Source organism: Corvus moneduloides, chromosome 19 (assembly GCF_009650955.1).
Source record: "Corvus moneduloides isolate bCorMon1 chromosome 19, bCorMon1.pri, whole genome shotgun sequence".
Lineage (NCBI taxonomy): Eukaryota > Metazoa > Chordata > Aves > Passeriformes > Corvidae > Corvus > Corvus moneduloides.
In genome coordinates, this window is record NC_045494.1 from 2,818,821 (window position 1) to 2,833,487 (window position 14,667).

Consider the following 14,667-nt stretch of genomic DNA (forward strand, 5'->3'; position numbering starts at 1 on the left):
CCTGTATGAGTTGCCTACACCAGTGTGGCTCAAAGCCCTCTGTGCAGAGGGCTCTGAAAAGCAGAGTCCCTGCCCCATGGAGCTTTTATCAATGTAATTTCAGGACATTCCCTCCCACTGCAGGCAGCCAGCAGCTCTCCCAGTGACAGGAAGGCTCAGGCAAGGACAGACACCAGGGCTGAAATCCAATAGATCAGAATTAGTGGTGGGGAAATCACAGTGGCGCCAGTGCAGAGACAGCCAAGAATCAATGATAATTACATGCTAAATCATCCAGAGCATTTGTAGGTGCTGAGGATGGTAGCTATTATTCAATTTCTATATAACATGGGGAGTGCTTTTTAATTACTCGCACATTGCAAAGTGCACTTCTGATGTTTGCAGTAAGCTCAGTGAAAACAGACATTTCACTGAGACAGTTCAGGGGTTCTCTGGTTCCTTGGACATCCAGTAATTAGGGAAGAAGCAGTCCCTGCTGTAGTTAGCCTCACTACCTGGGAGAGAACCTGTTTGAGCTCCAGCTAGGGCTAATCTTCAAATCTCTGTGCTCCTAACCATGGCTGTGTCTGATCCCCCTCAGATCATGTACTATCAGCAGGCCATCCTGAAGACCAGAGTGAAATCTTCTGTCTCTCTTGGAGGGTAAGTCCTGATTTCCTTCTGTCCACACATTAATTAGTCTTCAGTGCTTATCTCCTAATGAGCTGATGAAGCCGTCTGCTCTGGCAGCTGGTGACTCAGCCAAGGAATCCATGTGGTGGCCCAGTGCTGTCTGGGCTATGTTGTCTGGGCCAGGAGGCACGGGGCTGAGGAGGGATCAGAGTCCCAGGCAGGATGAAGAGGCTCCCTGGGAGCTTTCCTGCAGAGCAGCACCAGCCTCTGGGTTGAGATTCCCTCTGAAATCAGGAGATGCTGACACTGCTCTGGGCCAGGCTGTGATGCCTGGACACAGCCCTGCAGCCTGGAGAGGATCCAGCAGTGTGTCTGTCCTTCAAGATGAGCAGCCAGCAGGACAGACTGACCCCCCCCTCACTGGTCCCCACCTTGGGCTGGATTCACCCCCGTGAGTGTCCCTGCCCCATGGTGATGCTCACTGTCTGGTTTTTCTGTATTACAAAGGGGAACAGCCTCTCCATGAACATCCAAGCAATTAATTAGCAGTTCCCCTTCCCAGTGGGAGTGTTTCCTGATCAGATCCTTGATGAAGCATCCAGCCCTGGCATTAAGCATTGGTGTGTTTGCCAGAGGCATTTCTGCCTGGAACCTGCTGTGCTGACCAGGCACCTTGAGGTGCAACCCAGAGCACCTGCCTGGTTTACACTGTCATTGCCACCAGAGATTCCTGTCACATCTGAGATAAACAAGATGCTCAGGCCAGTTCCTTAGAGAAGACAGTCTTAATGAATGAGATGGGTGGAAGAGAGAGTCTTCTGAGAGCCACAACTTGCAGGGCACCAGCAGCTCTGCTCGTTTTGTCTGTCACTGACTCCCAGGTCACTTAAAACTCTCCTGCCTCTGTTCTCCAAACTGTGAGCTGGAGCTGGGGACACCTGGCTACTTCCCAGGAATTTTGTGGTGTTTAACTGTTTGGCAGTGGGGCTTTTCACTCATTAGTTCTGGTGGGATAATGCCTATCACCTAGATCAAAAACCCGCAGGAACTTGGGAACTCCGTGTCAGCTGCACAGTCAGGTCCAAATCAAATTATTAATGAGGATATGAGCAGCGGCTGGGCAGCGTGCATGCTTCAGAGCATTGCAGTGATTTAGGAGAAGCTGCAAAGCACTTCCAGAGCACACAGCAGTGCTACCTGAGCTGACAGGTTTGGATTTGCTTGATCAGAATATATGGACTGGAGTGCCTGATGCAGATGCTGGATGCCTTGGCATTCCCAGTGGGAAGGTAGGATGGAGCAGATGTGTGCCAGCCCTGTGCTTTGCTCTGTGCGGGAGCATTGTATAACTGCAGGGTCTGTGCCAAGGTGCCTGTTAGCAACGGGCCCCTGGACACTGCACCCCCAGCTCTGAGCACATGAAAGCACTTTGGCCTGGAAGGAATTTTAAATGCAGAAACCAGAGGATTTTTTTTCAAGAATGAAAAAGGGAGGCGGGAGCTAAAATTCCAGGACATTAGTGAAATCAGTTGTAATTAGAAGTCTGGCCAAGTTAGAAGGTAGGAGAAGTGTTTGTCTGGTTCCTGCTGGGAGAGAGACAGTTCTGCTTTGTGCCAAGCCCTCAGAGCCACTCACAGAGGAATGAGCCCTGTGGTAAGTGATGGAGGAAAGGAGAAGCTGGGATGAGCCCTCAGTAATCCCTCACTCTCACAGAGCTCCCTGAGTTCTCCCGTGGCCTATGGGAAGGCTGCAGAGAACCCACCTGAGTGAACACAACCCTGGTGTTCCTTTCCCTGGCCCTTTCCCCCCAGTATGATGCAGGATCAGGCCCTGGCCAGCTGGGTGCAGAAGGAGACAGGAACTGTCCAGGGGCTTAGTCCCACTTCTTGAAATGAAAAGGCAAAAGGAGGTGATGGAAGAGAGTCTTGCATCTCCTTGTATTTGAACTGACAAATTCACTGCTTTGAAAGACAAGCAGGAGACTTCTGTTTGGGAAATGGAAAAGATTAACTGAGCTAATGAATCAATTTTCCTAGGAAGGCAGAGGCCACGTTCCAGATCCTTGTGCTGAGAGTCCTGCAACTCTGAGGACATCTGTAGTCTGTTACTTGGCTATAATGGGGCTGGCTGTAATTCTGGCTTCCAAATGAATATTTTGATTTTGGATTTGTTGCAGGGTTGTGAAGTACTCTGAGCAGTTCCTCTCCAACGATCCCATCCTGTCTGGATGTCTCCCCAGCAACCCCTGGATATCAGATGACCCTGAGTTCTGGGATCTCAATGCAAAGCTGTATGTATTTGTGTTGTTTTGCCAGCCTGTGGTTTACAGTGACCTTTATACTGATAGAAATCAGGAAAGAGAACCACTGATTTTCATTGTGGTATCTGATCTCTGATCTCTGATCATGAGCAGAGAAGTGTTCCCTTTCCAACTCACCTTGAAACTTTGGGAATACTCCATGCTGAACTCCCAGCACTGTCTCCTTCAAGTGGAGCCTTCCTTAACATTACAGAAATTCCTGAGCTGATGATGGGAGTGCACTCAGCCCCTGCTGAGTGGGTCTGATCCTCCCATTGGATGAGTGAAGCCCACTAGCACAGGAATGGAATAGGACCAGTTCAGGGTTCAGCTGCTCCCCTGGGTCTTTGCTCACCCCTCAGGCTGGTTCCTTAGGAGAGGCTTTGGGTTGGAGGCACACACTCTGGGGCCTCCCTTGGTTTTCCCTTTGGATAGGATTTGCTAATTACACCGTGGCATCTTGGGGCTTGGAGCATCCAACATCTTAGTGGTTCTGAGAGCAGCAATCCTGTTACAGACTGATTGTATCCCATTAGACATCCCCAGGGGATGCCTGCACTGAATGCCTTTATGAGAAGCAAAGCTCTGGGCAGCAACCAGAGCCTCCTCCAGGATGGGACCGAGTCAAACCTCAGGGCAAGGCTGGCCTGTCGCTGTGAGAGCTGCATAAATCCCAGTTAAATCCTCATCCCGCTGTGGCCTGAGTTGTTTAATCACAACTTACTTAGTGGGTTGACTTCAGGAGCTCATTACACCACTCTGGAAAACAAGAGAATGCTGAGAAGTCCCTTGGCACTGCAGCAAAGGGCATTTTGGTTTTAATTAATCTGCTAATTAGAGAAACCGGCGTTGCTGTTTGTTTTGACTCACGCAGGGTGGAAGTGCCCACCAGGATGCGCGTGGAGCGATGGGCCTTCAACTTCAGCGAGCTGATCCGGGACCCCAAAGGCCGGCAGAACTTCCAACTCTTCCTGAAGAAGGAGTTCAGCGGTGGGTGTGCAGTGTCCGTGGGCTGAGGTGACAGTGGCACAAGGTGCAGGCTGCTGGAGCTGTGCAGCCAGGGCAGGCGGTACCATCTAGTGGCACGGGACACGCGGTACAGCCCGGATTGGCAGGGAGGGTTTAGATTGCATTTTAGGAAGGAATTCTCTCCTGGGAGGGTGGGAAGGCCCTGGCACGGGGTGCCCAGAGAAGCTGTGGCTACCCCTGGATCCCTGGAAGTGTCCAAGGCCAGGTTGGACGGGGCTTGGAGCACCCTGGGATAGTGGAAGGTCCCTGCCCATGGCAGGGGTGGGATGAGATGGGCTTTAAGGTCCCTTCCACCCCAAAGCATTCCACAATTCTATGACTGCTCCCAGAGAAGGTGGAACTGGCTGAGCTTACAAGTTCTTCGAGATGTCAGCAGGCAGAGAACAGGGGAAAGCTGTTTTCTGCTTTCAGTCACTCAAGAATTGGAGAGACTGGTGTGGGGCCAACAAACTGTGCCAAACAAATCCAGGAGTTAATAAATGGGATTGTGTTTTCCTCAGTCCCACCCTCTGCTGATTATGTCTTTGTAATGCAGGAGAGAATCTGGGTTTCTGGGAAGCCTGTGAGGATCTCAAGTACGGAGACCAATCCAAGGTCAAAGAAAAAGCAGAAGAAATCTACAAGTAAGTGTGAAAATCTTCCACTCTTAAACTCTTTGTGCATGAGTCCCATCACCTTCCACAGGTTTTCATTCTCCAAATGATTTATTCCTGAGACTTTTCCATGTAGGCTATTACCGAATGTGGCTGTCTTTTGTCCCCACGTAGGAAAGGAGCTTTTGGAGATGGAAGTAGAAATGGAGTTTTTTAATATATTTACTTTCCCTCTCTATTCTCTGTTACGCTTCAGTCTTAGGATGTAATTTAAATATCGGTGTGGAATAGCAAAGTTCTTGAGGCTGCCACAAGCAAAGTAGGGAGAGGCTTTTTGCTTCCAGTGAGCTAAAATTTGGCTTATATTATGTGCAAGGGGAAGTGAGTGCACATCTCTGATGAAGAGGATATGGATTGCCCAAGATCAGGACAGCAAATTGCAGCAGGGAGCTGAAGGGACTTTTCCTTTCATGCATAGACAGGAATGTGTGAATTCTTCAGTTGCTAATGGCACTGCTGATTCCTCCTCCTGGCAGGCTCTTCCTGGCTCCAGGAGCAAGGCGCTGGATTAACATCGATGGCAAAACAATGGGCATCACAGTCAAGGGCCTGGAGCACCCTCATCGTTATGTTCTAGATGCTGCTCAGACCCACATTTACATGCTGATGAAAAAGGTTCGTTATTTGTTGTCGGAGCCTGAGGGGGATTCCAGCCCTCTGGGCCTTTCCTTTGTGTGCTATCAGCTGTCCCTTTCAAGGGGCCTTTGTTGGAAAATCCCTCAAATTTGCTGAGTTAAGCAAGTGCTGCTTCAGGCATTTGTAGTTTGCTGCTGCTTCTTCCCTCTAAGGCAGCCTGTCCCCAGGGTGGTGAGGGTCAGGTGGCTGCTGCAAGTCCTGCTTTTCAATTCCAGCTTGGGCACCAGCTCATGCACTGAGAGCAGCAGAACTGGACTGATTTTCATCCATTGATGAAAAGTTTGGCTGCTGGAATACAAGCTCCTCACCTTGCAGTGACTCTGAGACCCTGCTGGCACAGGCTGAGCTTCGTTCAGATCTTTTGATCTGGGTCTTACCTGTGAAGGTTTATTGTGAGATGGAAAATCCTGGGAATTTTACAGCAAGATGAAAGGATATTGGTTTAAATAGCTACATTTGCCTGAAAGATGCAAAGTCCCTTGGGCTGCTGGGGGAGATTATCCAGTTCCCAGCCTCCCTGGCTCCTGAGCAGCTGTATTTGGTGGTGATTTTAATAAGGGTGTTTGCAGCCCATAACTACCAGTTTCTCTTTTTTCTGCTAGTAGGACTCCTATGGCCGCTATTTAAAGTCTCCAATATACAAGGAAATGCTGGCCAAAGCTGTTGTGCCACAAGAGGGTGTCAAAAAAAGGCAAGTGAAACTGGCTGTAATTGTGGGGTTTGTTTTTCTTGTTGTAGCAAGGGTAGAAAAAGTCCAAGTTGCAGCAAAATTACTACGATTTAGATGTTCTCTTAATTAAATAAAATTTTGCACTGAGAAGATGCTTTGTTTTGGAACTGATGGTGCTGTTTATTCATGAGCCTTTTGCAAGTGGCTTGTGAACAGTCGGAATGGAGTTGCTGATTGCTCAGCTGCCTTCTCTGTTGGGTCTGTTGAGAAGGGCTGTGATTGTTGAATTAATTAATAGCTCTTCTCCTGGAAGGAGAGCGCTGTGCCCTGGGCATGGGAAAACTCCTGCCCACAAAACACTGTCTGCCAGAGCAGAGACAGACCCAAGGTTTAGGGTAATCCATGGGATCTGCTCAGCTCTGCCTGGACAAAGCTGCTCACCCCCAGTGTGAGGGAAGGTGGCAGGCATGTGGGAACAAGCAGCACCTTGTGAGTGACAGCTGGCACAAGGTGGATGGCCTTGGAAATGGCTTTTTCTCAGCAAGATGAAGGTTATACAGCAAATTCAGGCCATTTGAACTGCAACTGCTCCTAAAGCTGCAGTGTCACACTGGGTGGTGTTTGTTTCTCTGTTCCTCTTCCACTCATCAACCTAGCAGGCAAGAAAAGAGGAATTGTGGATTTTCACACTGGTTGTTTCATCTAAAGCCTGTTTCAAGTCAGTGGAAAAAGCTCCGCTGCTGGCTGGCCTGGGGTTTGGTCAGGTTTTCTGTGAGCCACACATCACACGGTCACTAGCAGATGCTGGTTGATCCCAGTGATCCTGCCTTTGTGTTTGTCAGTGCTTGTTCTGGATCCCCCCAAACCTCAGCATCCCATTAACCCAGAGCTGGTGCCATCCAGAGGTGGGACCTGTTTCCACTGCTGGGGAAGTGGCTTTGCTGAAGCAGGTAGCGGGTGTTTTTTGGGGGCGTCACAGACACCAGAAACACCCATACTCGTCCCTGTCTTGATCTTCCTGAGGGCACTAGAGAAAATTCCAGGGATGGGAGTTGTTTGGCTTCACACTGAGTGTGAGTTATGTGCAAACACAACAACAGGAGTGATGTGGGTGGGCCCTGGAGTCCCTGAGGAGCAGCACCTTGACACTTTCAGCAGTTCCGTAGCTCATGTGTGACACTGAGTCACCCAGTCCTGCTTTAAAGCATTTTGCACTCCTTTGGCCATCTCTGTGTCCGAGCTTGTTCTCCTGGGTAACTCTCCTTCCCCAGGGGGAGGTTTTGGTGCCCTTCTCCTCACTAACTCCCCTCTCCTTCCCCTGTCTCTCTGCCCAGCACGGGTTTGTTCGGACGCCGCCACCTCCGCTCCAGCCCCAGCCCCATCATCCTGAGGCAGCAGGAGGAAGAGGCCAAAGCCAGAGAAGCCGCCAACACCGTGGATATCACGCAGGTCATGAGCAAGCTGGATCGCAGGAACCAGCTGCAGAAGGAAGCTCCTCCCAAGTAGGCTCTGAGCCCCGCAGGGAAAAGACAAGGCGAGGCTGGTGTTGAGCTTCGTCTCCCCTTCCTGAAGGTGTCAGTGCTGCTTTAGGTTTCCCAGGCCGGCTCTGCCCTCAGCCAGCTTCCCGCGCGTTGCCATGGCTTCTGGAGAGCAGATGTCACTTCCCAGCACGCCAGGCAGGGAGTGCTGGCACAGTGCTGCTGTGCCAGGCTCGGGGTGCAGCACCCGGCCCCCTCCCCGCACACCTGGGAGGGGAGATGCCTTCTGCTCCCCGACATCCCCCGGGAGGCTGCAGAGCCCGGCTGCCTCTCCCTGCATCCTGCTCCTCCGGGAGAAGGTGTCACAAGGCAGGGGAAAGCTTTGCCCCAGAGCTTCGGGTTCAGACAAGCCTTCCTTGGAGCAGAGGGGGCTGACCCCGCGAGCAGCAGGGCGAGGTGACTCAGCTCAGAGTGTCCCTGCTGGCCTCCATCCCCTCGGGGGCTGGGCACCCTCCCAAGGGGTGCATCTGGCAGCCCCTGGGAGGAGCACACCCCCCACCCTGCACCTCCAGCCAGCACAGCGGGGCCACGGGCACAAGAGCTGCGTGTGGGAACAGTAGCACGAGCACTTCTGAAGGTTACCTGACCTTCTGAATTTGCCCTGGCAAGCTGGAGGTGATCAGCAGGAAGATCTGCTCCGCTCTCCCCGTGACTCCTGTGCCCTGAGCTGGGTGTGCAGGTGCAGAGCTGCCCCTTGCCAGAGCCCGCACAAGGCCAAGAGAGATTTTATCAAATCCTTCCCACCTCTTGTCTTGTCTTTTTCCTGCTCATCTATTTTCTGTTGTTAAAAACCTAACAGGAGGTAGCTGCAGTTGTCGCTGGCTTGTAGCCCAGAGGCAAGGGAGAACAGGGTAGAGGTGTTAAGAGCTGATTTCAACTTTAAGTAGTATTTTCTTTTTCATTTTCTCTGTCTCTTTTGCTCCGTAGAATGAGGCAAGCTAAAATACTACATTAGTGCTAAAGAGCTCAGGGAGATTCCAGGCCTTGCTGGGAAAGCCCAGCATGCCTGGACCAGGCCGGTGATTACCAGAAGTGTGAAGATTCCTGCAAATCCCAGTAAAAGGAACTGAAGGGGCAGAAAAGCTTCCTTGCTTGTTTAAATTTAAGGGAAGCAGAGGAACTGGGTGGAAGCACTGAGGTCTGGGAAGCTGCCTCTCTCCAGTTCACATTGTCCGTCCCCTTTTAATACTGGTAGGATTTTACAGGAAATGAGAGATCATAGAACCCCAGAATGGTTTGGATTGGAAGGGACTTTAAATCTCATCTCATTCCACCCCCTGCCGTGGGCAGGGACACCTTCCACTGTCCCAGGGTGCTCAGACCTCCATCCAGCCTGGCCTTGAACACTTCCAGGGATGGGGCAGCTTCTGGGAAAAGCTGGCAGGGAGTGGGAGCCCTCAGATAGTGGGGTGCATGCAGGCCCTTGGAGCCCTGGAGGGTCCTTGCAGGGCAGCTCCCTGTGAACAAGGGACAGTCAGGATGTCACTGTGTGCCCAACAGCTCTGACAGTGACTCTGGCCCTCCCTGTGTGTGACATCAGAGGCAGGATCAGGGCTGGACACTGATCTGGTGCCACTCCTCTCCTCCACTTGGGGCTGAGCCAGGGAGATTGTCCTGCCCTTCCTTAACCTATCAGTGATAAACATCCTTAGAGGAATTCAAACTGAGTTACCCCAGACTTCCACTCTGATGTCTGTGCTGAGTCTCTGTTGTTACCCCTGCTGGCAGCAAAGGCACATTCTGCACTGTTGTACAGGGGAGCAGGCTCAGGCTGCCTTTTTAAAAAATTCTGCTTAAAACCCCAAGGCTTTGTTACATCAGGTGCTGAGCACCCTCAACCTATTTTGACATCAGAACACTGAAAGACACTCCAGAACCTGGCAGGGTTGGCCCAAAGCTACTTGGCTGTGATGAGCTCTACGTTCTCTCTAGAGTTTGTGTAACATGGAGCACTGAGCATGTTAGGGTTGCCAGTATGTAGTAACATGTGGAAGATCAAGTCAGGGTATAAATAATAAATAACAAATCTGTGTGTTCCCGTCAGTCCCTCTGATTCTACTTCTATTTTGTCTGCTGCATTGCTTGTTATGTTCTCTGTATCCATTCCTTTCTCTGATTTTTCATCATCTGTGATTGGCATCGCTGCTCCCCTCCCATGGGTTCGTGCTGCATGCTTGGGAGTCACTGTGCTTGTGGGACTCCAGTTACTGCATGTGGAACAAACCCCCATCCTTCACACACAGGCAGGAGCTGTCTGTGCCCTGCCACAGGCTGATGGAGCTGGCACAGCCCAGCCTTCTGCTCCTCATCCTCTGCTGCTCAGTCCCCGAAGAGGAAGGTTGCCTGGTACAAGCTGGACTTCACTTTGTGCCACCCAAGAAATTGTTTGTTTCCATGTCTTGTTTCATTTTTTTGGCCATGGCTTCCATGCATTCATCTGTCTAATAAAAATAAATGTAGAAAATGGAAAAAGAACCGAGTTCATCCTTCTCTGTTGTGTCTCAGTGTGTTCGTCCTTCACTGTGCCATCCCTGCATGTGTGTGTACATGTCCTGTGCGTGCCCCTGCTCTCAGCTCCTCTCCTTGGACACTTGAGCTGCATTTCATTCCTGCTGGGAGTGAGTCCTTGGGAAATGGGAGGGGACGTGGCATGCAGCATGTCCTGTCCTTGTCCAGTCCAGTCTGTGCTTGGGCTTGTCCTGAGGGCTGATTGAGCTGTGCTGGGGCCTTCACAGCCCAAGCCAGGGACACTGGGGGCTTCAGCATGAGATGTGAGTGGTACTAGGAGCCGTCAGGGCTGGGGCTCAGGGTCTGTTCCCGGCCCCGGCTGGTGCCGTGGGTGTGACTTGGTTGTGCTGTTCATTACCAAGATCACATTCCCGGGATGACAGCCTCCTCCGTGCCCGCAGCTAGTCGTTGTGAGGAATGAGACAAGCTGGTGTCTCCTCCAGCATCCCGGCGGGTGTGGGGCTGGATCTGTCAGCACCCGCGGGGGCTGCGGCAGCAATAACCCCGCAGGCAAGTAGTGACACCTCTGCGCTCCGGCGGTGGGAGGGCAGGGAAGGGGACAGAGCTGCGGGAGAGGGGGACACTGGCATAGGCCCGGCTGGGGTGGCTGTCGCCGCCTCCCAGCTGAGCCCTTCTCTCCTGGCAGCACCAAAGGAGGAGAGGGATTCTCTTCCTGATGAAGCCTGGGGACACCACCCTGGGTGTCACGCCCAGACCTGACCGAGCCTCTCTCCTTTTCCTCCCCACAGCCAGGCCACCTCGCATCCTGCGCCGCTCGCCCGGCTGCCCACGCTGGCCCCAGCACCCCGGCATCGCCACCAGCCGTCCCCCAGGCCCTGCCTTCCGTGTCCCCCGGGCCCCCAGCCCTGCCGCACGGCACCGCCTGCCCTTCGCCCATCAGCCTGGCCCTGGACAGCACCGCGGCCACCCAGATGGACCCCCGGGCGTCCAGCCCCGGCCCCTGCCCGTCCGGCAGCAGGAGGTCCCGCCTGGCTGCCCGGTCCTGGGGCCGGTTCCTCAGGAGAGGCTGCTGGACCTCACCCACCCTGGCCACGCTGTCGCCCCGGTGCCCGGCTGTGCCCCACGGGAAAGTGCAGCCGCTGGGCGGGCGGGAGCGGCGGCTGCGGCCGGACACCAGGACGGTCAGCAGGTGAGCACCGCACGGACACCTGGACACCCACCCTGGAGAGGGCTCAGCTCCGGGATCGGTCCGGTTTGGGGTTAGCCAGAGGGAGAGGCCCCTGAGAACCCGTCTGACAGTCGCCTTTCCCACACTTGCACCAAAGCCCAGACTCTGGAAGTGTCTCTTCCCTGTCTCCACTCCTCCAGTTTCCCGATGGGAACAGGCCAGGAGCCCATGCTGGCAGTGCCTCTGCTATTCTCACACCTCATGTTCAGGGTGCAAAACCCCAGGTTTTACTTTTAATCCCTGAATTTGGAAAACCTCAGTGTTCTTGAACACTGGTTCAGGTTTGGTTTAGTGATTTCAAGTCAGAGGAGACACAGAAGTGACAAGGGAGGGGAAATCTTGAGAGAGAGTTGCTAAGTGTTTGTCGTTCCAGGGCAGGACGTGTGAGGTGGGGAATTTTTGCCTTGAAAGGCTGCCCCTGCAGGAACCAAACCCTGGCCATGTCCCTCACTAGGAGCAGCATGTCCCTGATCTCGTTTAACCCACCTCTGCTGCTGGCCGAGTGGATGAGTCCACATTATAAATTCCAAAGCGCAAACCTGAGGGCTCCTGCTCCACCTGGCTCTGCGCTCCGGAGCTCTGTCGCACGGCGCTGCAGCTTCAAACGGGTGGCAATGCACATTCTCTTAGTCCTCCCACTCCATGGGCTCATGCCCGGGAGTTTTGCTTTGGGATTTGGGGCTAGAACAGTGGAAATCTCAAAGCCGAGCTCGTTCGCCGCCTCGGAGCACATCAAAAAGCGCCGTGTGTGTGATGAGTTTCTCCTTCCCAACACAGCTTCTTCCAAGTCAAAACGGCTGCGCCTTCGGACAGCCGAGCCTGCCCCAGGGGCTGTGGGCCTGGAGAGGACAGACACCGCCGAGCTCGGAAGGGCTCTGCAAAGGAGTTGATCTGCCCCTGGGAGACCCCCACGGAGGAGGGGAGAGCGGGGTAACCCCGACACGGATGCTGCTCCCAGGCCTGAGACTGCAGTGTTTGCTGTGGGTGGCTCAGCACAGTGCTCAGTGCTGTTGGAGAAGTGTGTTAGAGCCATCCTCCAGCACCAGGGACACTCAGAGCACCACAGCCACAGATAAACACCCCCTGGTGTGCCCAGCTGTTTGTGATCCAAGAGCTCCAAGTGTTTCTGGACTGGTTTTCTTTCCTATCTTTGGTGTATTCAGTTCTGCTCATGACAAACTTGTCGATAAACGAGCCTGGTTTCATGCCTTGGAGCAGATGGAGGATGTGTGGGTGATGTCCTGGGAAACGGTGTCTTATCGGAGTTTCTGGCTTGGCCATGAGGTGTCAGCACACTGAACACAGCACAGCTGGAGCAGGGCTAGCAGGGGGTTGTCAGAGCAGGGCTCAGGCTTCAGTGCCAAAACTGGGCTGAGTTTGTGTCCCTCAGCCTGGACCCACCTCCTATTAATTAACAATTTCCAAATTTTAAAGCATGCTGACTGAGAGACAGCTGATTGCTGGGGGAAATGGAGTGCCCCTCAAGAGCAGCTGTGTGCTGAGTGGCAAAGCATCATTCCTTCATCCAAACCAAAACTGATCCCAGAGGCATCAAGGAGTGCAGAGCCCTCCTGCATTAGCTCCAGCTTCCCAGTGCATGGGTTTGAAACCATGGCTCGACCTGGGGAGATCCAAGCCAAACCCCTGCTGGTGTTTTGGGCCCCTCCAAGCAGGGATTGATGCGTTACCACAGCCTGTGCTGATACTGTGAGAGTGTTGGACCACTGCCTTCCTTGTGTCAGTGTTTGAAGGTGGTTGTTTTATTCCCTGGAGGAATTTCCTTGGTGTGTGTTCTGTGGGTCCCTGTTCTGTACCTTGGCCATGACCTGTGACTTCTGATGTGCTGTTTTGTACTTTCTGATTATAAATGGAGTTTTTCCTGTGTGGCTGGTGTGGTTCCACATGCTCAGTCCTGCTGTGGGATGTTAATCTCTCTTCACACACCCCCACTGCTCCCCATTCTGAGCTGGCACGTCCCATCACAGGGCAGTTTGGGAAAATCTAGAGGCTGCTTCTGTCTCCAAAGAGTCTTTCCCAGGGGAGCCAAGGGTTGGGCAGGAGGCTGCTGGCCCTCACTGCCCGTGGTGCTCCTCTTGTACAAACACACGTTGGCTCTCGATGGCTTTGCTCTGTCAGAGGGACCTGGTCCTGCTCTGCAGTCACCGACAGTGACACCTGTTACTGATGAGAGACAAATCTGGTGTCCTCTGCAATTTTTGTGTGAATGTTGTTAACTCAGCCAGTCCTGGCAGGACACTGGTGATGTATAATCCAGGAAACACAACAGGAATGCATTGTGATGTGTCAGAGAAAATAATATAGTATTTAATGTCATGTACATACTATAAGAGCCATCCTACTGTAAATATTTTTCTCATTGGTTTGGGGCTTCTCTTGGGAACCTCCTTGCCTTTGAATACTCCTTGTGCTCATCTTCTACACCAGAGAAAGGAGTTCAGATGCAAAACTGCTGCTCTGTCAGGGCTGGGACACCCGGTGCAGCAACATCCAGGCAGGTACACACCTATCCCAGAGGCCAGCACTGGGAGTTCCCAACATTTATCCCTTCAGGGCACTGGTTTTTATTCCCAATACCTTCCAAATATCTTTTCCCCCAATATCCTTCAACTACAGCTCTTTTCCCTGGGGCACAAGGCCCTGCCCTGTGCATCTCAAGGCCGTGCCCAGCCCTCCTCCCTTTGCTTTGGCTCCCCCGGGTGCTGCTGGCAGCAGGTTGGAAATGACAGCTCCAGAGGCCCCGGCTCGCTCCTGCCACCGCGCTGTGCTCGCACGGTGACATCTGAGGCTGTGTCCCCCGCTGGAGGCCTGGCGTGCTGGAGTCGGGAGCGCTTTCAGCTCTGGCACTTCAAATCCCCTCGCTGTGCAGAGCCCACTTATCGCTGCCTGGAGTCACCTGCAGGAATTAGCTCGCTGCAGCAACTTAGACATCCAAGGTATCCCGGTAACGTGAGGGATGTGTAAGGTTAATGACTGGAAAAAGTGATCGCTCCCTGTGGGCAGTTTCTCAGAAAACTCCCTGCTGCTTGGCTGCCAGAAGAAAGGAGATTCCAGCAACAGCAGTGGCGAGGGAGCCCCGTGTCCCCCGCAGAGGCTCCTCTCTCGCACCTCCCAGGGCTGCACAGACCCTCCCACTCCGGCTCCTCGGTGCTGGAGGAGCTCCCACGCTCCAGGTGCTGCAGGATGGGCTGCAGTTGTCCAGCTCTGGATATTCACAGAATGAACTTGGAAGGAAGATTCTTATCCGAGTGGTTCTCCGAGTGCTCCACTTCCAAGTGTGGAGGTCCCACACCCACTGTGGGATGGGCTCCTCCACTCAGGCTTCACTCAGGCTCACCCACAGCTGCTGGGATTTGTTGTCTGCACCAGCCTGGAAAACAAGAGCAGCTTCTGGGGTTCCCCCTCACCTCCATGAGGGCTCTTCCCAGGCTGCCTCAGCCACCAACCTCAAGGGGACACTGTTGGGATAGAATGGGAGCGAGTCCCACGCTGGTGATCTTCATCCTTCTCTGGAG

At 53.2% G+C, this 14,667-nt stretch overlaps 1 protein-coding gene across 4 annotated transcripts in view; it reads left to right on the forward strand.

The window, feature by feature from the left end:
- Positions 1 to 9,916, forward strand: part of RGS9 (regulator of G protein signaling 9) — a 28,330-nt gene extending 18,414 nt beyond the window's left edge. For 3 of the 4 annotated variants that reach the window (XM_032128834.1, XM_032128835.1, XM_032128836.1), the window contains 7 exons: positions 581 to 642; positions 2,789 to 2,902; positions 3,786 to 3,901; positions 4,476 to 4,563; positions 5,070 to 5,208; positions 5,835 to 5,920; positions 7,234 to 9,916. In XM_032128834.1, coding sequence (XP_031984725.1) covers positions 581 to 642; positions 2,789 to 2,902; positions 3,786 to 3,901; positions 4,476 to 4,563; positions 5,070 to 5,208; positions 5,835 to 5,920; positions 7,234 to 7,405 — 777 coding nt within the window. In that variant the 3' untranslated portion in view covers positions 7,406 to 9,916. Of the gene's footprint in view, positions 1 to 580; positions 643 to 2,788; positions 2,903 to 3,785; positions 3,902 to 4,475; positions 4,564 to 5,069; positions 5,209 to 5,831; positions 5,921 to 7,233 lie in introns of those variants that run through there. The other variant, XM_032128838.1, reaches the window with a different exon arrangement.
- Positions 9,917 to 14,667: the final 4,751 nt, after the last annotated feature.